This window comes from Prionailurus viverrinus, unplaced genomic scaffold, assembly GCF_022837055.1.
Source record: "Prionailurus viverrinus isolate Anna unplaced genomic scaffold, UM_Priviv_1.0 scaffold_42, whole genome shotgun sequence".
NCBI lineage: Eukaryota > Metazoa > Chordata > Mammalia > Carnivora > Felidae > Prionailurus > Prionailurus viverrinus.
This window is the reverse complement of record NW_025927609.1, coordinates 4,193,010-4,215,134: the sequence shown is the minus strand read 5'-3', so window position 1 is coordinate 4,215,134 and position 22,125 is coordinate 4,193,010. Positions and strand designations below refer to the sequence as shown.

The 22,125-nt window shown below is 53.5% G+C and overlaps 1 protein-coding gene and 1 long non-coding RNA gene across 4 annotated transcripts in view; one reads left to right on the top strand and one right to left on the bottom strand.

Annotated features, from left to right (window-relative positions):
• RIPK4 (receptor interacting serine/threonine kinase 4) overlaps positions 1 to 5,013 on the bottom strand; it is a 32,779-nt gene extending 27,766 nt beyond the window's left edge. Inside the window, exons 1-2 of one of the 2 annotated variants that reach the window (XM_047846962.1) lie at positions 4,557 to 5,013; positions 3,650 to 3,704 (exon numbers count right to left, since the gene is read on the bottom strand). Coding sequence is in view for 1 of the 2 variants with exons in the window: in XM_047846959.1 (XP_047702915.1) it covers positions 848 to 1,029 (182 nt within the window). In the remaining variant the exon portion in view is untranslated. Of the gene's footprint in view, positions 1 to 847; positions 1,087 to 3,649; positions 3,705 to 4,556 lie in introns of those variants that run through there. The other variant, XM_047846959.1, reaches the window with a different exon arrangement.
• On the top strand, positions 1,148 to 20,399 carry LOC125159079 (uncharacterized). Of its 2 annotated transcripts, XR_007149679.1 has the most exons (4): positions 1,148 to 1,460; positions 7,736 to 7,957; positions 17,222 to 17,726; positions 19,647 to 20,399. It is a non-coding gene; the product is annotated as an uncharacterized LOC125159079 (long non-coding RNA). The 2 variants fall into 2 exon arrangements; XR_007149678.1 differs by lacking the exons at positions 1,148 to 1,460; positions 7,736 to 7,957 and adding an exon at positions 12,205 to 15,535.
• The last annotated feature ends 1,726 nt before the right edge of the window (positions 20,400 to 22,125 follow it).

Sequence of the window (22,125 nt, the reverse complement as noted above, 5' to 3'; positions counted from 1 at the left end):
TCAGGGGTGGCTTCGCGTCCTTTCCAATCGTGGTTAACTGAGTCCCCGTGTTAGGCCGGGACAGGCAGGTTCTTGGACTGGGGCGCTGGGGTGCAGGAGGGCGCTATGGCTCGACCACAAAGCGGGTTAATGTAAAGCCCTCCCCCGCCCCCCCACCCCTCACCAGGGGCTCGGCCTGGAAATCAAGTCAGCCAAAGCTAGAGCGCGAGGTCAGGGAGCGCTGGGCGGAACCCCCCGCCCCCTACCCCCGGGGCCGCCTGCCGGACCCCAAGGCCAAGCCCGAGTTCCGTGGCTGCGGAAGCCCGGCCAAGCCAAGCCCAGTGCTTCCGACCGAAATAATTACCGTCTTATACCAATTTGTGCTCCAGCGTAAATTACTAAGTAAGTCGAAGGGAGTCTAACTAACTCACAAAGCCCAGATCCCCACACGGCAATTTTTCTAAGCCGGGCGCAGACCGCAGCGCCCAGGCGGGTCGCGGGCGGGCCGGACGCGCCTCCGAGGGGCGCGGGTCCAAAGCCCGGAAAACCCGAGGCTTCACGCGAAGCTCGCTAGCACCGGGGTGGCCCCCCCGGGCACCTCGCAACGTTTCGACCAAACGCGGCCCCTCGAAGCGGGAGCCGCAGCCGGGGACCCGGAGCAGCTAGCTCGCCGCCCCGGCCTCCGCGTCCCTCGGGCCGGGCAAGCGGCGCGGACACCAATTTCCCTCCGAGGGCTCCCGAGGCGACCCAGGTGGAGCCCCCCCCCCCGACCCCGGAATCCAAGCGCCCGGACCCCCGCCCGCCGCGGCGCGCAGCAGCCAGGCCCGGTCGCGTCGCCCGCCCCAGCGCCCCCGCCCGGGCCGCTGACCTGTCGTCGACGTGCAGGCTGGGCGAGCACTTGATGGCGAGCCACGTCTTCCAGTGGACATGGCGCACCTTGTACACCTGCCCGAAGCCGCCCGAGCCGACCTTCTCCCAGCCGGCGAACTCGCCCGCGTCGAAGGTGCGCAGCAGCCCCAGGGCCCACGGGCTCCCGCTCTCGCCCTCCATCGCGCGCGTCTCGCCGCCGCCCCGCGCCGCCGCGGCCGCCCAGGTGCCCAGGTGTGCGCCCCGCCCCGCTGACGTCACTTCCGCCGCTCGCCGGCCCCGCCCCTCCCCGGGCTCCAGGTCCCTGCAGCCCCACCGAGGGACGCGTGGGGTCACTGCGTCCTCCGCCCCGGGCGGCGGCGCGCGCAGGTGCCGGCCTGGGTGCGTGCGTGTGGGCAGATCCCAGTAGGGTCCCACGCAGGCGTGAGAGACAAGTCACGGCCGCGTTTCCCCCGGTGCTGTCGCTTGGCAGAAGTTGGCCAAAAAAGGGGGAAAAAAGTCCCGCAACGACCAGGATGTCGACTGTCGTGCGGCCCACCGATCTGATTCGGATTTCCCCGATTTTAGTTGGCCTCGTTGGCGCGCGTGAAGCTCTGAACCATGGTATCACCTGGGTAAGTTCGTGCATCTACTACTGCTGTCAAGATCTAGAACATTCCATCAGGAAAGGACCCCCCCCCCCGCCCCTCCTGAGCCCCTTCTGGTAACCGAAACCCCAAACCCTGGCCATCACTAATCTTTCCTCTGTTTCTAAAACTGCGTTATTTTCAAATACGTTGTGTTTGCACACAGGAATTGTAGAGGGTGGGATCTTTGGGAATTGGCTCCACCCCCCCCCTCCCCCCCCCCCCACTAAGCATAATTCCCTGGAAATTAGCGGCTCGCTTTTTGACACTGAAGTTTCCACTTTGGAAGTAACTCTTTTTTTAATCACCCCAACAGCAGATCTAAAGTGGAGTTTTAGGGGCACGTGGGTGGCTCAGCCGGTTGAGTGGCCCACTTCAGTTCAGGTTATGTTCTCGTGGTCCTGGAGTTCGAGCCCGGGGATGGGCTCTGAGCTCCGTTGACAGCTCAGAGCCTGAACCCTGCTTCAGATTTGGTGTCTCCCCTCTCTCTCTGCCCCTCCCCCCACTCACACTCTGTCTCTCTCTCTAACATAAATAAACGTTAAAAAAATTTTTTAAAGTGGGGTTTTAAAGACAACGGGGTTCCTCCACCCTTTCCTGGAGAACAGTGTCTTTTTTACACCTCGAACACACTGGAAAGGAAAGATGTTTTTCCACCTTTGGGAGGAAAAAAAAATCCCAGCTTTGAATGAGCTCGGATCTGGGAAAGACATCTGAGTCAGAGGTCGAGAAATGTGATTGCAAACGTCCACACCTAAAAACCACTCACTCCCGCACACGGTACCCTGAGCGAAGGTTTATTCTTGGCCCAGTGAGATGAATAATGGAGGCAGGATTGGGGGGGAGGTATTAAGCAGGGAGCCTTTTAATGACACTGTGTTTGTGTTACCCCCAAAGGAGGGGCCGGTCCTCGCTGGCGCCTGGAAGCGGCAGACTTACCCTCTGCAGGCTTTACCCTCCACTGGGCTTATGATCTTATTTCACAGCCAGCAATGGAGCCCTCCGGCTGCTTTGGAAACAGCCCACTGCCCCTCCCCCACGGGGTCTCTTTGAAGAACGCTCACACTTCCGGCCCACAGTGGGCCTCTTGGGAAAGAAGGCCAGGCAGCCGCGCGTCCTCTTCCACACCGTCTTGAACTCGTGAGACCTTAGCGGCAAATGGCTACTGATTGTAACTAACATGGACACTAACCTGTTTAGAAGCCTTGTGCCTTTAAGGATGTAAAGGTAACTTGAAAGTAAGCATAGTGGTTATTTTGGTGGAGAAAACCAACAAATCGGCTAGAAAATGAGTCACTTGTGTGTGCTGTTTCCGGGACTCGGCTGGAGGCATCTTTCTGCAGACTTTCTAACCTCCGGAATCTCACTGCCGGGGCTTCGCTCAGCAGCCTAAGTGACTAACAGCCCACGCCAGTCTCGTAATAAGATACACTGTTTTCATTTATTTAATCATCTGGCGCTTCACTCGACAAATATTTATGGAGTGTCTGCTGCAGGCTCAGCTCTGGGCTCCTGGGCCCACGACCAGAGCCCGCAGAGGCCTGGATAGCCAGTCCCCCACTGCAAACTGATGGGGACAAAGATCAAGGCCACGGTTGGGCAGCCTGCCCCTGGCGCCCCCTTGGGGTGTGCTGTGCTCTTCATGCAAGCCACTCAATGCACTCGGAAGGTCAATTTTTTAATCCGTAGAAGAACAGAGTCCGTTGCAGGAACTGTGAGGAGAGCCCAGGTTCTAGACGCTGTGGGATTACAGGAGAGTAACTGTTCATGTTAATGGTCACCAGTCCTACGTGGGTAAGGTTGACATTTCTAAGTATAAAAATAATTTACAGTGTTGGGGTGCCTGGGTGGCTCAGTCAGTTGAGCGTCCGACTTCGGCGCAGGTCATGATGTCGCCTCGCCGTCTGTGGGTTCAAGCCCCGCGTCAGGCTCTGTGCTGACAGCCTGGAACCTGGAGCCCGCTTCGGATTCTGTGTCTCCCTCTCTCACTGCCCCTCCCCCCCTCCTTCAAAAATAAATAAATACTAAAAACAATTTTTTTAAATAACTTACAGTGTCAATAATTTAGTGATTACTTTACCATTGTTTATTTTATAAGGTGAGGGGATAAGCCTTTGTGGTTACTCTGTGGCCATCCAAGAAACCCTGAAGAGAGTGAGATACAGAAGATATCTTACCATTTTTGACAGAGAAACCTTGGTGTCCCACTGAGGTATGATGACACCGGAGTGCCTAACGAGAATAAAATAGTTATGGTGTTATTTTGTTGCGCAAATATTTAACATAGATGCATAGCAAGTACAAGTGACAGGTGAAGAGGTTTAAAAGGGACACAAGAAATCAGTTTGTTGAAATGATTTCAATCGCTGATAGGGCACAAAACCTAAAGATTCATCCTTTTTGAACTAGAGATGTTTTATCACCGGTAAGCTTTCAAAAAAATCGCTACTAACATATTTTATGTGTGAGATTGAGCATATACACATTGGAACTTAAAGCTTTTAATGTCAGCTTTAAACTATAGTAAGTTATCGGAATATTAAAGAAGACGAAATGTATATTAAATTGAATTTCCCTTCTTAATGGGCTGTGGCAATTTTCTTAATAAACAGAGAAGCCTTACCCGTGATTATGTAAACACATTCTCCGAAGTGATTGAACGCTACACTGTCAACCATTTATACCAATGAAAACCTTTGATCGAAGCATAAAGTTTCACTCTCAGTACATTTTGGGTCAAAATGAAAGTGGACTGACTTAAAGAAAACTAGTAGTGCGAGTTTGCATCTCAGACTTGGGAAGCGGCCGTCGTGAGGATTCGTGCGACCGCCGCGCTCCAGGAACTCCGCGCACACAGCGCCCCCCTCCGCCCCCCCTCCCCGCGCAGGGCAGCGCCGGGCACCCCGAGGGGCGCGAGGCGGGAGCAGTCGGGAGAGGTGCGCCCCGAGGGCAAGACGCTCGGGGAAGTGGGGGAGGTGACAGCCGGCCTGTCCGGGAGCTCAGGGGCAGCGGGGCCGGGTGGGCAAGCCCGCGGGGACTCTGCCGCCCTTCCCCCGAGGAAGTGCCTCGTCCGCGTTCTCCTACCTCGGGTGCCGCGCCAGCGCAGCTCGCCCGACGGCACCCCCTAGTCCAGGGGCCCCGGGGTGGCCGGCTCGGCGGGGATGTCTCCTTCTCCGCGCGCAGCCCGCGCGTCCCGCCGCGGGGAGCCCACCGACCCTGCGGCCCGCGAGCAGGCAGGTGCAGGGCTCTCCTGCGGCAGGGTCCCGTGGGGACTTGGCCGGCCCTTGAACCCGGGGAGAGGGGTCCCTGCCTGAGGATGGCCGTGGGGCCCCAGGGACGCAGGGGGCACGGCGTGGACCAGGTGCCGGAGGAACAGTGCCGGGTGTCTGTCACCTGCGCTGTGGGTGCCTGCTCCGTGAGCTTGTCCCCCTCCGGGGGCCGGAGCAGCGCGCCGCCCGCACACAGCCCTCCCAGGCGGACGGAGCCGGCCAGGGGCCACCGAGCCCGGGCCCGGGATCGGGAAGAACTCGGCTTGAGCCGCCCCCGGGGTGGGGGGGGGGGGGGCGCTGGCTCCTCCCCTTCCCCCTCTTCTCGCCTCCCCGCCGGTCCCTCCCTCTTCGCCGGGCTCCTCCCCTCTCCCCGCCCCCGCCCCGGGGGCTCCTCCGGGTGCAGCCCCTTCCGGCCCCGCAGGCTCCGCCCCAGGTAGGTGACTCTGCTCTCCCCCCGAGGGCAGCTCCTGCAGCAACTTGCTGGGCTGTTTCTGAGAATTCCCTGCACGGTTTGAATGTTATTTGCTAAAGAACATAACTTGTTCACCAATGCCTTTCCGTCTCCCTTCGAGCCGAAGGGCGCCCGGAGCAAGAGTCCGCGGCCCGGATTGCCACGGCCCCCCTCCCAGGGTTTGGGAAGGGGGAGAGAAGGGGAGAGGGGCTGCCTTCCAACGTCTAGCTTTTATGGAGCACGTGTTTTCCTTTCTTTGACCTAAAGTGTAGGGACACACAAGGTGATGTCCGCTTCAGGTGTCCGACACAGTAATTCACCGTCCCTGTCCGTCGTGCCGGGCTCACCAGGGCAGCCCCCAGCCGTCGCCGGGCACGCGGTTATAGTGCCATGAGCTGTCTTCCCCAGGCTGTGCCTTTCGGGGCCCTGACTTACTCATTCCGTAACTGGAGGCCTGGGCTTCCCTCTCTGGTCACCATTTTGCCCATCCGCCCCTTCCTTCTGGCAACCCCCCAAGCTGTTCTTGGTATTTAGGGGTCTCTTTTTCTGCTTTTTGTTTGCTCGTTTGTTCATTCGTTTTGTGTTTTTTTGGTCCCACACGTAAGACCTGTGGTATTTGTCCTTCTCTGTCTGACTTAATACTCTCTAGGTCCATCCGTGTCATTGCCAATGGCAAGCTTCCGTTCTTTTTCATGGCTGAGTAATACTTCATTGACCACGTAGGTTGCTCCCACAGTCTGGCTATTGTAAATATTGTAAATAATGCTGCTATAAACACAAGGGTGCATGTACCCCTCTGAATTAGTATTTTCGTATTCTTTGGGTAAATACCCAGGAATGGAATTACTGGATCGTACGATAATTCTACTTTTAATTTTTTGAAGGACCTCCATACTGTTTTCCAGAGTGGCTGCACCAGTTTGCATTCCCAATAGGTCGTGAGTGTTCCTTTTTCTCCACATCCTCGCCAACACCTGTTGTTTCTTGTGTTGTTGGTTTTAGCCATTCTGACAGGTGTGAGGTGGTATCTATCACATTGTGGTTTTTGATTTGTATATCCCTGACGATGAGCGATGTTGAACATCTTTTCATGTGTCTGTTGGCCGTCTGGATGTCTTCTATGGAGAAATGTCTGTTCATGCCTTCTGCCCATTTTTTAATTGGATTATTTGGTTTTGGGGGTGTTGGGTTCTATCAGTTCGTTATATATTTTGGATAGTAACCCTTTATCAGGTATGTCATTTGCACGTATCTTCTCCCATTCTGTAGGTTGCCTTTTCGTTTTGTTGATTGTTTCCTTTGTGGTGCAGAAGCTTTTACTTTGACGTAGTCGCAAGAGTTTATTTTTGCTTTTGTTTCCCTTGCCTCTGGAGATGTATCTAGAGAAAATGGGACTATGACCAATGTCTGAGACATTACTGCCCGTGCTCTCCTCTAGGATCTTGAGGGTTTCGAGGTTTTGTGATTCTATACACACGTCAGTATCTTGTAAATGTTACTATTTAGCAAACGTTTTTTTCTACACAAACCTCCCTTTCCAGAGTTGTCCTCTTTGACTCCAGCGACCCCACGCCTGCCTTCCCCAAGTGTAAGATCCGTGCCCTGGGGACACATCACGAGCTTATGCACGAAGACAGCATTAAGCACATGCTTCTGGAATCACCCATAATATCTCTCTACATCCCCTGGGCACCCTCGCCCTCACCCCCTGGCCTGTAAGTGTTGGGGCTTCTCAAAGCCCATCCCAGGCCTCTCCTCCCTCGCTGGACACTCTCCTCTTTATCCCCAGGTGAGCGCCTCCAGGCCCACCGCCTCAGTGTTCATCTATTCGACAGACTCTGACATTTGTCTGTCCAGGCCAGACTTCTCCCTCTGTGCACGAGAGCCCCAAATTCAACATGGCACCCATATCTCTAAGGCACCTCCACACGTCTGGGACGAGCCTCCCAAATTGTCACCCCAAACTGGTTCTTTCCAGAGTGCCTCATCTCTGCGAAGATGCTGCCTTCTTTCCTGAAGGCCGGGAACCAAAAGGTGTCTGCAGACCCTCATGCACCCTCTGTCCAACGAGATCCAGCCCATCATCAACTGCCCCACCCCACACGTGGACAAGAGGCCTGGCCTCCACGGCAAAGGGCCGAGGTCTGGCCCTCCTTGGGCCTGCCCTTCTGTCCACCCTCCTAGGTCAAACTAGATACCTGTGACCCCAGCCCAAATGTCCCCAAGACCACCCCCAAACTCTGCACGACTCCATCCTCTGGAGGGTGACCTCACTGCTGGTGTGAGCGCCCTGGTGTCCAAGGCCAGAGGAAGCTGTTTGCAGGGGACAGCAGTGGGCGGGGCTACGGCCCGGGTTGGGATGTCCCCACTGTGGGCCCTGGAGGCCTCTCTCTGTTTGCTGCGAAGCTGGGGGTGGACAGAGAGAGGGTCTGCGATCTGCCGGTTCAAATGTGGCCTTCTGAGTTGTGAGGGTGGATTTGTCAAAGCAGGACAGGACACATGTTACCTAACACTCTGTCTGCTGGCTTTCTAACTTTCAACAGGTTAGACACACGGCACGCTGGCCTCGTTCGCGCCCTTCCCCGGCAGAAGCGCCATCGTGGTCTGATCACCAAAACGCCAGCTCTTCCTTCCTGAGCGTCTCCTGGTGGATCGCTGGCTCCCACGCCAGCCCCTGGCCCCGTCCTGGTCATTTCCTGCCGGGCTCATCGGCCGTCCTCTCCAGTCGTTCTTCAGCAGCGATGGTTTGAACGTGCAAATCCGAGGTCAGTGTTTGAGGATGGAAACGGGCCCAACGGGCCTCCCTCTCTAGCCTCGTCCCCCACCCCCCCTCCCTGTCTCTGCCGCCCCTGGTCGTCCAGCCGCCCCTCCACCCCCATTCCTCTGACTCAGACTCCACCCGGCCTTTGCACAAGCTGTCCTGTTGGGAAAGTTCCGCCGATGCCTGGTTTCCTCCCGCTCAGCCCCCCCCTCTGTCTTGCCCCGAGTCCCAGAGTCACTCAGAGTCCTCTGTTACAAGGTCCTGGGGTATGGAGCTGGGTACATGGCCGTGTTTACTAGGCACTGCTGATGAGGGCCTGGCTCCTCCATTCTGGACCGCAAGGGGGCGCCTCCGCTGCCCTCGCGTGACCAGCCTGCCCCCCCCCCCCCCATCCAGGCTCGTCACTGACCCCCGCCCTTCTCTGTCCCGGCCGCACGGGCCTTTTTGTTCCTCCACGAGGTGACACACGCCTTCCTCCCTCAGAGCCTCTGCAGGAGGCTGTTGTATGTCACTCCTCCCTGAGGCCTTCCCAGATGACCCATCTAAAACAGCACCGATCCAGCCCAACTCAATGCCACCCCCTGGGAGCCACTCCGGAGGCTGGGGAGTTATTATCTCTCTTGCTGACATGCATCGCAAAATGCATGCTGGGGGCGTCTGGGTGGCGCAGTGGGTTAAGCGTCCGACTTCAGCCAGGTCACGATCTCGCGGTCCGGGAGTTCGAGCCCCTCGTCGGGCTCTGGGCTGATGGCTCAGAGCCTGGAGCCTGTTTCCGATGCTGTGTCTCCCTCTCTCTCTGCCCCTCCCCCGTTCATGCTCTGTCTCTCTCTGTCCCAAAAATAAACGTTGAAAAAAAAAATTTAAAAAAAAAATGCATGCTGGCTCGGGTACTCAGGTGAGTCCTGCGGGGTCACCGTGAGAGCGCCCCCTGGTGCCCGGGCCGGGCAGGACGTGCTCCTGGGCCCCAGGCTCTCCCAAGCTTCCTCTGCACACGGCACCCTCATACCTCCGGATCCTTCCACACCGGCCCTGGGACGGAGACACGCCCGGCACTTCCGTTTATTAAGTAGTTAGGATCACACAATTTGAAAAGTATTTATGGGACGACAGTACAGCCGTCCCTTGAAAAGTTAAGCATAGGGGCGCCTGGGTGGCTCAGTCCGTGAAGCCTCCCACTCTTGATTTCAGCTCAGGTCAGGATCTCACGGTTTGTGAGATCGAGCCCCGTGTCGGGCTCTGCGCCTGTCAGTGCGGAGCCTGCTTGGGATGCTCTCTCTCTCCCTCTCTCTGCCCCTCCCCTGCTCATGCTCTCTCTCTCCCTCTCTCTCTCTCTCTCTCTCTCAAAATAAACAAGTACACATTTTTGTAAATTAAAAAGAACTGTTAAGCATAGAATTACCACGTGACCCAGCGAATTCACCTAAGTGTCTACCCAACAGAACTGAAAACAGGAATTCAAACAAAACTTTGTACACAAGTGTTCCTGGCAACATTATTCACAAGAGCAAGAGGTTGTAACACCCCAAGTGTCCATCGGTGGGCGAGTGAATAACAGAACGTGGTAAAGACGGGCAGTGGGAGGAAGGGGCCTTGGTCCTCACGCTCGCGGGCCTGGCCTGCAAGGCGTTTTATTTCCCAGGGCGAGCACGGGCCTGGAGCTGGTGGCTGCCGATAAGGCTGTCTGCTCTGGGCGCAAAGATCAGGACCAGATCTCCCGTCAATCATGGTGATCCTAGCGGCAAAGCGGGGACTGGCCCCATCTCATCTACGGCCAGAGAGAGGCCCAGGGGGGTCCAGAAACACAGCCGAACGGTCCTTTCAAGCAGACGATGCCTACTTCAGGTAGTTTCCCCAAAGCAGAGCTGGCGTCCGAAAGCAGGTCAGCAGATCCCAACAACGGAGTGGGACCGGGAGGCGACCCGTAGTCTCTGGTTTGTTTTTACTGGACACGCAGGGCAGCTCTGCCCGGCTGGCCGGGTAGCTGGCGAGCCTCCCTCACCTGTGTGCTCACAGCCTTGGTGGGGAGGTGCCCACGGATGATGAGGAACCGAGCGGAACTGGAGGGCAGGGCCTGCACCGGGGGGCGGGGGCTGCGGGAGGGATGGTCCAAGGCCGTGGACATCGCAGACTGGTAAGGCCTTGGTGAGCCAGGGCCTCCAGACTGCTTCCCGGGCCCAAGGGAGAACAAGCTTCCAAAACAGCCGTGTCCGGCGGATGGCCAGAAACCGAGACTCTCCCGAAACCCCCAGGGGGGCTAGGGAGGAACTTAGGAGCTGGGGGCCTAGGGGACCTGGTGAGACTCACTGTTTGGGGCTGAGCTGTGTCCCCGCAAAGATACACTGTTCTCCTAAAATCCGGTGCCTGTGGAGGTGACATTTTTTTTTTTTAACATTACTAATTTCTTGTTGTTTTAATATTTATTTATGTGTGTGTGTGAGAGAGAGAGAGACAGAGCGAGCATGTGACACGAGCACGGGGAGGGACAGAAAGAGAGGGAGAGAGAGAATCCCAAGCAGGCTCCGCACCATCAGCGTAGAACCTGACTCGGGCCTCGAACTTACAAACTGTGAGATCTCGACCTGAGCGGAAATCAACAGTTGGGGGCTTAACCGACTGAGCCACCCAGGTGCCACGAGGTGACGGTGCTTTTAAACGGTCTTTGCAGATGATCAAGTTAAAATGAGGTCATTAGGGGGAGCCCTGCTCCAGTGTGGCTGGTGGCCTTATAAAAAGGGGAAATTTAGAGGTGCCCGGATGGACGATGTCAGTTAAGTGTCCAACTCTCTATTTCAGCTCAGGTCAGGATCTCACGATCGGTGAGTTCAAGCCCCACACTGTCACTGCAGAGCCTGCGTGGGACTCTCTCCTTCTCTCTCTGCCCCTCCCCTGCTCATGGGCACGCACACACTCTCTCGCGCGCTCTCGCTCCCTCCCTCTCCCTCTCGCTCTCCCTGTCTCAAATTAAATCAGCTTTAAAGAAAAAAGGCGGGGTGCTGTAGGTAGATGTGCACAAGGAAGATGCCACAATGACAGAGGGAGAAGGTGGCCATGTGACTGGAGGACACATCTACAAGCCGACAGCTGCTGGCAGGTGCCAGGAGCTGGAAGGGGCAGGGAAGGACACTCCCCTGGAGCCTTCACAGGGAGCCTGGCCCTGGGGACACCAGGTTTCAGACGTCTGGCCTCCAGACCGTGAGAGAGCACATTTCTGTTGGTTTATGCCCCCCGATTGCAGTATGTCAACACAGAAGCCTCAGGAAACTGATATCACCAGCTGGATTGACATCCCTGTCACAGTTCTGTGGACCCTTGTTTTGGCCAAAACAAGAGATACTAAATCTCTGGGTTCACCGCTGGGCTTACCGGCCGGCTGACTGTAGCTGGTCAAAACGCTCATCTGGAGGGTCTGTAACAGTTAATTTTCCGGGTCAATCTGACCGGCCCACAGGGTGCCCAGGTATTTGGTCAAACATTCTGGGTGTGTCGAAGTAAGACTAACATTTGAATCAGTGGACCAAGCAAAACAGATGACTGCCGCCACTAATGTGGGTGAGCCTCGTGCAATCAGTGGAAGGCCTGAGAGGAAGTGAGAGAATTCCTCCTGCCCCGGGGGGGCCTTTGAACTGAAACAGCGGCTTATCCTGGGTCTCCAGCTTACGGAACCACCTGCAGATCTCGGGGCTCGTGAACCTTCAAAATCATGTGAGCCACTTCCTTCTAATAAATCTCTGTCTATATTAAACGGAACCTGCTGCGGCACCTGGGGGGCTCCGTCGGTTGAGCGGCCGACTTCGGCTCAGGTCATGATCTCGCGGTCCGTGAGTTCGAGCCCCGCGTCGGGCTCTGTGCTGACAGCTCAGAGCCTGGAGCCTGCTCAGGATTCTGTGTCTCTCCCTCTGTCTCTGCCCCTTCACTGCTCGCATTCTGTCCCCTTCTCTCAAAAATAAAATAAATATTTTAAAAACCATTAAAACAGAACCTATGGGTTCTGTTTCTCTGAAGAACCCCGACTCGTGCAGACCCTTAAGCTTTCCTACTTAACTTCAACCCTACTTTGTACAGCCAGGCCAGTCTTCTTTTTGGCAAAAATAGTAGACTCACATTTTTGCAGGCTGTTCTGTATTTTCTATTGTATTTTGTGTTTTTCAAAGACATTTCTTTCTTTTTTTTTTTTTTTTTTTTTTGTATGGGCTTATTTCTTTATTTTGAGAGTGAGAGAGAGAGACAGAGAATCCCAAACAGGCTTTGCACCTTCAGCACAGAGCCTGATGGGGGGCTCGAACCCCCCCAAAACAGTGAGATCATAACCTGAGCCGAAATCAAGAGTCGGACGCCTCACCGACCGAGCCGCCCAGGCGCCTCTGAAACAGCCATTGCTGAGCCCCTACAGCGCAGCCCTGATGCTACAGGTCAAGGTCAGTGAAACCGTGGGGGCATGAGACCGCGCGTGTCTGGACAGGCCCTCTGACACAAAGAGGCAGGGAAGTCAGGTGCGCGCTTTCTGAAGCTCAAGTAAACGGATCCTACAACAAGGCGTCTGAAGGTCGGCGGCCTCCGGGCCCTGCTCTGCCCGTGAGACGAGAGGTTGAGCTTTCCCACCGAAGGCCCAGGAGACCGCCCCACCCACACCGTGACTCAACGCCCACCCCGGGGCCCAGAGCCCCGCACCCGCCTCCTCCGCCAGCCGGGTCTCTCCTATCGCGGCTCCCGATCGGACCTCACCCGCCAAGACTCCTCTCCCCAAGACATCTATTTGGAAAGGAATGCTCCCCGGGTACTGTTTCTCACACACGCCCTGGGGTCCTGCCAAATTCTCAAGGGAGGGTTTCCTCCAGTTGGCCACCTGCCACCTGCGGGCCGAGCGTGGGAACTGCAGCCGCGGCCCTGGCGTCAGGATGGCCCCGCAGACGAGCCTCCCGACCAGACGGTGCTTCGCTCGCTCCGCAACTACGTGGGGTGCACCCGGGGCGGGGCGGGCCGGGCACGGCTGCCGGCACCGAGGCCCGTGGCCCGGCTCTGCCCTCCTGGGTCTCTCGGTGAAATCCAGGCACCCAGCCCGGCGGAAGCAGGCGGGGTGAGCTGCCGATGGCCTTCCCACCTCTGCCACCTCCCAGCGGCTCTTGCCTCGGTTTCTCCCCCTGTGGAACGAGGAAGGAGAAACTAAGGGTGCCCACCTCACAGAACTGTGGGTATTAAGAAACTAACGCGTCCCCAGAACAGCGTCCGCGTGTCCCGTGCCTGGCGCGAGCCTTGGCTCTGACCGTCTCCCCCCTTTGACGGGCTTTCAGTGGTGCCCTGAACCCACCTAATCTCCCATTAATCCCATGAAAGTGGACAAATACAATAATATCAAAGCATAGTCGACGAGAGAGCGAGTTGCAGCCGCTTCCACCACGAGACCCATTTCTGTTAAAATGCTATATAATTTGTGTAAGCAAAAGCTGAGACGCAGCCCGCATGGGGATGCCACCAAAGGGGCCACGGCTGAACGGCCCCTTCGCTCTTCCGCCCGGAGAAGTACTACGCGGTCACGACAAGGGAAGAAGGGCAGTGTCTGCACACGGCTCTGGAGTGATCGCAGAGATCTCTGTGAGCGGAGCAAGACGGAGGAAAGCGTGAGATGTGCATTACTGTTTATCCAGGACCGGCCGGAAATGGAAAACCAGCCAGCTACCCAGCAGCTGTCCATCTATGAGCTATTTGTCTATCAACTATCTATCATCTCTTAATCGGCTCCTATTTTAAGATTAAGCAGCGAGAGAATAATCCATAAGCATTTCCGAAGGATACCCATAGGGGATGGTGAGTGGCAGGGCGTGGGTCGGACACACAACCCCATTGCGTGCATTCTCATCTTAGAGACTGGACTTCGGAACCACACGCTCATGAAACCAAATTAACCTTTAAAAAGCAAAACGACATCAAATATGTCAAAAACGTGTCAAAGTATATCAAAAGTAGTGTAAGGTGAACCCCGGGTATATCCATGTGGTGACCTGACCCACTGCTCCCAGTGGATTGACAAGGTGGAGATTAGAAAGTTCTTCCAGGGGGAAAAAAAAAAAAAAACGTGACAAGGACAAAAGAACAACCTTGGACCTGTGGGCGTTATCACACCGGGACTGGTACGTGTGTTGAGGGAGGAAGCAAACGTGACGCCCAAATTCTATCATCACCTGTGTCACGGCGGATGGGGATCTTCGGTGTGAGATGTTTGGGGGACAGGAGCCCTGAATTTGCAAGGGAAATGTCAGCACAGAATAATAAGCAAAATTGATGAACACTGATTTCATCGGGGGGGTTGTTTCTCTGGACAGCACTGTTCTCTCCTCCTCAGCACCGCCTGGCAACGAATTTCAGATAAACGGGAAACTCCCGTGTCTACCAAAATGAGGTGCGCCGTGTTTATGGTAGTGAACCTTCCAAGAACAAAAGGGGAATGAGATTATCCAGAGGTCACTTCCCCCTTCTCCCCACCTGCTCAGGGACTCCTACCCGTCAGCAACGGTGAGACTTTCGTATTTTATTTTTCACTATTAATTTCAGAGGTCAGAGGAACGCATTCACTTTTCTGCAGTAATCTGTCACTTACAGGTCAGGAAACAACAGCGGGCCCAAGTTACACGCGCCGCGACGCAAAATGGGCTCCTCGGAAACCATGGTCGGCGTGCTCTCCGGAACCGATTCCCGTTCTGGCTCCTGACCCAAAGGTCTGACGGCGCGGGTGGTAAAGCCACACCCAGCCTGGCCGAGACAGGTCCCGAGACGTTCCCACCTGCCCTCTCACGTAAGCGTGCGGGGTTCTACAGCTGGAGGGGACTCGGATGAAAACGACTTTAATTATGTGATCTTCAAATTATTTCCAAACCCAGCCCGGCTTTAGGACGACTGGTTTCCTGCGTGCTTTAAAGCTTTAACAAATGGCGCGCTATTTAAATGCTCGTTTTCAATTTGTTGAGAGAAGAGGCAACGCTGATTTTTCGAGAATATGGCTCAAATGTAAAGCCTATCTAGTGGGAAGCAGGAACGGCTTTTGAATACACGAAAAAATGACTAACTTTTACAAAACTTTATCTGTAGACGGCTTCCCTCCCAAGGTCAGATGGACTTTTCTTTACCCCGTGCATATGCATGAGTGCATGTGTATACACGTGTATGCGTGCACGTGTGTGCACCTGTATGCATGTGGGTATGCAAGTGTGTGTATGTGTGCGCATATGAGAGTGTGTGCATGTTGTGTAGGAGTGTGTGCACGCGTGTGTGTGTGCATATGAGTGTGTGTGTGCATGTGTGTGTGCGCATGCACGCACCTGAGCCAGACTCTCCCCATCGGGTGCACAGACCCCCAGAGCAGAACACAGGCAGGAGAATCCCCACACCCACCGCCCACCACACCTAAGCCCCGAATGGTCTACACGGCATCTGGGGGCGGCCTGGGGAGTGATTGCGGAACTCATGGGTCCGCTGGCTGACCCATCCCCAAAGAAGCTTCAGGCCTGCCAGGGATTTGGGGAGCGCCTCCAGCGCGAGAGGAAGGAAATGATCGGGGAAGTGGAAAATGGAAGACGCAGACAATGCGGAGGTGAGGCTGGAGGGATGGGGGTTCCGAGTACAACAGACGTGTGACCTCGGGGGAGGGGCCGTCCCACCTGTGAGGTTAGAACAGAGCGGTGGGAAGACAGAGGACTCGAAAACCGGAAAGAACTTTTATTATTTTTAAGTTTATTTATTTATTTTGAGAGAGAGATTTGAGAGAGAGAATATGTGTGTGTGAGCCGGGGAGGGGCACAGAGAGAGAGAGAAAGAGAGAGAGAGCACACACGAGGCGTGCAGAAGCATGGGGGAGGGAGAGAGAGGGAATCCCAAGCAGGCTCCGCACTGCCAGCACAGGGCCCAACACGGGGCTCGAACTCGCAAACCGTGAGAACATGACCCGAGCTGAAACCAAGAGTCAGACACCCAGCCGAGTCCCCAGAAAGAACTTTCGGAAATTGATACGCGACAGTGAAAACTAAAAAACACGTTTAAAGCCAAGAGATTAGAATCCAGAGATGCAAGAGGCAAAGAGATAGGTCATGGAAGGAAATGCAGAGATCCACAGAAGTCCAGCATCAACTAAGAGGAGCTCCCGGGGTGGGAGGTGGGGAGAACAGATGGGGGGCAGGAGAGGAGCTCCAGGAAGGCGGGGAGAGCAGATGGGGGGCAGGAGTTATCAGGGCAGAGCACTAGGCGTTTCCCGGCTGACGGTGGCAGGAGGGACCGAGCCCTCTGGGACCCGCGGTGTGCAGACCGTGTCCACAAAGGGAGAGTCGGTAAGAGGAAGTGGAGAACACAAGGCAGCGCGGCGCCCCTCCCCCCCCACGCCCTCACCTCCCACCCGCCCTGGGGCACCCACCTTCAGGCCCCCCCATGATGTGCTCTCCTCCCCCCTGGGCAAACACGTAGCCGTGGCCCTCAACTGCAGGGGACATGGGTGTATGTGTCACCTAAAGACACAAACAGTCACGGGAGCACAGCCTTCCCGATCTCCCACTGAGGCTGGCACACACGTGGTCATACGCACACATGTTTATACACACACACCCACCATAAATGCATGCCCACATGTACATACATATACACGCGTGTGTACACGTGTAACATATACATATACACATGTGCGTGTATATATAAAACAATTGCCTTTAAAAAATTAAGGACTATTTTCAGAGCGGTTTTAGATTTGGGGTTTTGTGTTTTAGAAAAATCACACAGAAAGCACAGAATTCCCATGCACCCTCTCTCCCTGCGGCCACCCAGTTTCCTTTCTTATTGGCCTCTTGCGTTAGTGTGATCCTTGGCTATGACTTATCAAGCAATGTCAGCAAATGATTGTTAACTACTAATTTTAGTTAACCTCTGAATTAGCTAACTATTTTAACTATGCACGTGACTTTTTAAAAGGCTCTCATTTTCCATACTTTTAGGACAATGTTTTAAAAACTTCCACTTTCTGCGGAGAGATTTTTTTTTTTCCCTGCAACGAAGCAGAGTTTCCCTGCAACTTCCGTGCAAGTGTGGGAAAGGGCAGAGGCGTGCGTGGGAGAGGGAGCCCTGGTAAACACCGCCAGGGCGGACGCCTGGGGAGCGGGGCGGGGAGGTGGCCCGGGAGCTAGGACGCGGCCCCGAGGGAGAGGCCCAGGACACGAGCCCGGTCCTCAGGCCCTCCTCGGAGATTCTTGGGACTCTGTTGCATAAAACACCACCTATGTACCTTCCTGCAAGACAGGAAGAAGATTCTTACTACAGTTAAGCACGTGACACGTCCCGGGTGGACGTTTTTCATCCTCGCCGCTGGTGTCTCCTGCTTTCCGGTTACCCTGTCCTCTGACCTGCCCTTGATCACAGAAACCACGGCTGCAGGGCCATTCATCTCCGCGAGGAGGCACACAAACCACGTGGCACGGTGGGCCACGCGCTCGGATGACTGAGGAGAAAGAAATCCGTAGAACCACGAAAACAGCCCAGTTCGTATAATTCCAGAGTTCCAGTCCTGGATTTGCAAGCCACCCCCGTGAAATGTGTATTACTTGTTAAAGAGTGTACTTCAGCGGCGAAGGTTTGTAGAGCAAAGGCCACTGTCTTGAAGAAACGTAGATACATACCGCTTCCGGTTGACTGCAGCAACTTACAGACTACTTCTGGCATATTTGAAGGCAGTCGTCGTAAATATTTTCACCTATAGCCCAAAGGGGCTTGTCTTTCCAGGACTGTCTCTTCAGCAGCACGCAGGGGTGAGTGCAGTGGCCCCTCGGGCGTGGGTTCCTGCCGCGGGGGAGCAATGGAAGCAGAATTGGAGGGGCCCTCTGGGCGGGTCATGGCCAAAGGGAGAACGGACACCCACACAGCAGACGGCACAAAGACATTGCAAACGGCCACTGGGCAGACGTAGGAGTTGAAAGAGAGTAACTACTGTGTAAACCATACTTTTTTTTTTTTTTAAGTTTATTTATTTATTTTGGGAGAGACAGAGAGAGGGAGAGAAGAGAGGGGCATATAGAGGAGAGAGAATCCCACGCAGGCTCCGTGCCATCAGCGGGGAGCCCGACACGGGGCCGGAACCCACGAACCGTGGGGTCATGACCTGAGCCAAAATCAAGAGTTGGACACTCAACCGACTGAGCCACCCGGGCGCCCCAACCATACGTTTTTCAACGCCACACTATTCAACGTCAAATCACAGGTCACGTGCCGAGGATGAAAAGCACCACAAAGCCCCCCGTTACAGGGAAATTCAGGACCTCTCCAGAGTGGACCTACTCTCGTCGGATAGTGACGGGTCTTACTGTACGGAAGTCTAAAAATCTCCACAAAGTCATCCGTGCTTCTAGGAAAAGCACAAAGAACCCTGTGTTACTTGCGTTCGGTCCCGGATCCTCGGAATTCCTTCGCCGGCCAAGTCTTTGCTGCGAGACTCACGTAAAGATGCTCTAAAATTGATCCTGAACTCACCACTAAAGTATAATTTAATAAAAGATTTTAGAAGGATATAATTCATATTTTTCCCCCCAAATCTACCTGAGACAGAAGTGTCATTGAGGCCCATTTTCTAGCACAGATAGAAATAATTTAAGTAACGTTTCAGGGGCTCCTGGCTGGCTCAATTGGTGGGCAGTTCGACTCTTGATCTCGGGGGTCATGCGTTTTAGCCCCATGCTGTGCGTGGAGACTAGTTAAATAAGTAAATAAACTCTAAAAAAAAATAATAATAATAACTAAGCCAACAAATTTAGACTAGCATAAAAAAATAAATTACAATACAAAATTACAATTAAAAATTTGCTTGAATATAAAATTGCAATTAAGGGGCGCCTGGGTGGCTCAGTCACCCAGGTTGAGCGTCCGACTCTTGATTTCTGCTCAGGTCATGGTCCCAGGGTCTTGAGATCGAGCCCTGCGTCGGGCTCCATGCTGACCATACAGCCTGCTTAAGATTCTCTCTCTCCCTCTGCCCCTCTCCCCCACTCACGCACACTCTCTCTCTCTCTCTCTCTCAAACAATAACAGAAAAAACTGCAATAAGAAATCAGCAAATCTAAATATTGCAGAAGACATTTCTACCTATACTCTAATTTACTCATGCTTAACACTCATTTGCAAAAGACAAACTAAATGTGTATTTAAAAATCTATTCTAGGGGCGCCTGGGGGGCTCAGTCGGTTAAGCATCTGACTTCAGCTCAGGTCATGATCTCATGGTTCGTGAGTTCAAGCCCCACGTCGGGGTCTGTGCTGACAGCTCGGAGCCTGGAGCCTGTTTCGGATTCTGTCTCCCTCTCTCTCTCTCTGCCCCTCCCCCACTCACACTCCGTCTTTTTCTCAAAAATAAATAAACATTTAAAGCAAAAATTTTTTAAATCTATTCTAAAATGCTAACCGAGGGACACCTGGCTGGCTCAGTCCATACAGCATGGGACACTTGATCTCTGGGTGATGAGTTCAAGCCCCACATTGGGCCTAAAGATTACATAAATAAAATGAAATGAAATGAAATGAAATAAATGAAATGAAATAAAATAAAATAAAATAAAATAAAATAAAATAAAATTTGAAAAAAATGCTAACCAAATATCTTGGAACTTGAGTTGAATTTGTGAACGTGTGTGTGTGCTTTGAGAGAATGTATGAAAGAAAATATTTTATTTCCACTGACAGGTCCCATGAGAAAAGCTTCTGTGAACAGGACGTCGAATTTGGAAAGCATCATGAGACCAACAGCAGATTTTATCGTGGGTCACGTGAGCCCAGCCATCCACTGCCTGGTCTTAAAACGTGCTGACGTGCACGCTTCCCATTTGCAGGTGGAGTCATCAAGGACCTTCTGGCCCGTTCTAATTCATCAGAGATGCTCAGGACCTAAGCGAACGAGGCAGGGATCTCCAGCTCCCCCACGTCAGTGTAAAATTAGGGAGGTTCTAAGAGGAAGAAAGCTAAATTCTTCCTTAGCTTCTCTACCTGGACAGCCCAGGGTCACCCTGGTTCCTTACACGGTTTGAGGCTACCCCAAAGTTGTCAAGCCGAAAAAAAAAAGCCCGTGTCACCCCAAGTTGTCAGGTGTGAAGAAAAATACCTTTGAAGGCACTTTAGATTTTTGGTAAACGGCTCTCTTTAACCTTACATCCAGGAACAGTTTAGCGGTAACATGAAGATATCAAGGAACCTCTAAGCGAGGACGAAGCTATTCGTTGGATGGGTATCCAAAACGGGACGCATTTGACTGCTGGACAAAATAAAAACAAAGCAAAAAAGACTGGTTGCTTTAAATGAATGCAGACGATAACTATAATAAAATATGCCGTTCTCTTTGAAACATTCTAAGCCTTTCTAAGACCTCCATTTTCTGAGCTTCTGTTCTGTCAACCCCCATCTTACCAGTAAGTCATGCACTTTCTAGGCCTTTCTTAAGAAGACTTCAAATCGAAATATAATTAACGTGAAAAAGAACTCCTACTAAACCCTCATGCGGTGTTTCCCCAGTGGCAGCTGCGGGGGTAGGGGGGGTGGGGGCGGGGGGAGCCGGGCTGTGAGCGTGAATGTGGCCCGCGAGGGCGAGGGCAGCAGCCCCCCTCCCCAGCCCTTCCGACACTGGTGCCCGCCCTGTAGTCTGACACTTCCCTGTAGAACAATGACTCGTGATGCTGATGTCACGGTCTTGCCAGCTCAGCTCTGGAAGAAGTTACCCAAGGCCCCACTGCACGGCCACGATTAATTAGGAACGACTGCCAGTGTGCCCAGAACAGCTGTGAGTCCTGTATACACAGTCACCCCCTGCCTTCAGATTCAAAAGGAAGTACCAATTTAAAGCATAGCACTGTGGTTCAGAAACCTTCAAAACCGCATACTTTGAACGTCCTAATTAAATCCGGAGCACGGGGAAAAAAAAATATATATATATATATTTTGCAGGGGTATTTCATTGGTCAACTAGAAAAAAAAAAAGCAATTGACTTACGGTGTTCTGGAAACTATTGTTTCTCGAGATCAAAAACTTAACCATTTTGGAGAACATTCCTGGATAAGAAGGACAAGCCAGAACGTTTTCCTGAGGGTGTGTTCCCCACCCGGCGGGCATGTGTTGTGGATAATAAAAAGGGCTCCTTCAACTGGGTGATGATATCCTGGCTGTGATTAAGGTACCATTACTCTTTGTAAGGCGTTCTAAAAAGTGAAAGAAAGATTATGTGCTTAAGCAACATTTACAGCCTTTGTGTAGTGGAGCCTTCCGTGTACGTCATACGCCAAGGTCAAAGGGAAGACAAGTCTAAAGCGTCCGTGCAATAGAGCGCGACATAAGCTACAGAAGCCGGAGAGCGTCATTTCCCATCCGGTCCCGATGGGACAGTAAGGAACTTGAATATCTTTACAAGCTTGCTACCTGAAGTTTGTGAAACACACTCAGATTCGATGTAACCACGAGGCTTTGGACGCTGCATTGGCCAAACGTTTAAATATCCCTGGAAAACTGATCGCCAAAGAGACGCAAAGTTGTCTGGAGTAACGTGCCGGCATAGAAAATAAAACCGCAGAAATGCACAGTGAGGAACCGTTTCTTTGCAAGAGCGAGAGACGGCGTTCAGGCTGCATAAAAAAGAGCTTATTCTTCGTGTATGTTAAAAAATAGAACCTACGATGAGCAACGGGTAGCTTCCCCTCAGCTTTGCCATTACATCTGGTATTAAGGCGCGGGCAAGGACTGGTCTGAGCGATGGTCTTTGTACGGATGCTTCAGGGGACGTCCTGCACCAAACTCATGCCCCCGCAGTGGTTCACGCACGTCCAGTCTCCCTTTGTCAGATCGCAGGGAGCTGGTGCAGACTCATTTTGTCACTCCCGGGAAAGTGAGGATTTTAAAAACACTGCCTCGGGGATGACCCGTGCGTGAGCTTTATTGCCAAAGACAGGACAACAGTCAACAAATTCTAGAGACTCTCTGTGCACTTGTCACGTTTAACGTAAGTGAAACGATTCAGAGTCTCTAAGTCACCGGACTTTCCACAACACGCCCAGCCCTTAATTAGAGCAAGACCCTTAATTAGAATAAGCAGAATAACCATTTAGAGTCTACAGTCAACATTTGGAACCCCTGAAGGTTCGGAGGAGAGTCAGAGCAGAGAACGCATTTGGAGAAAATGCA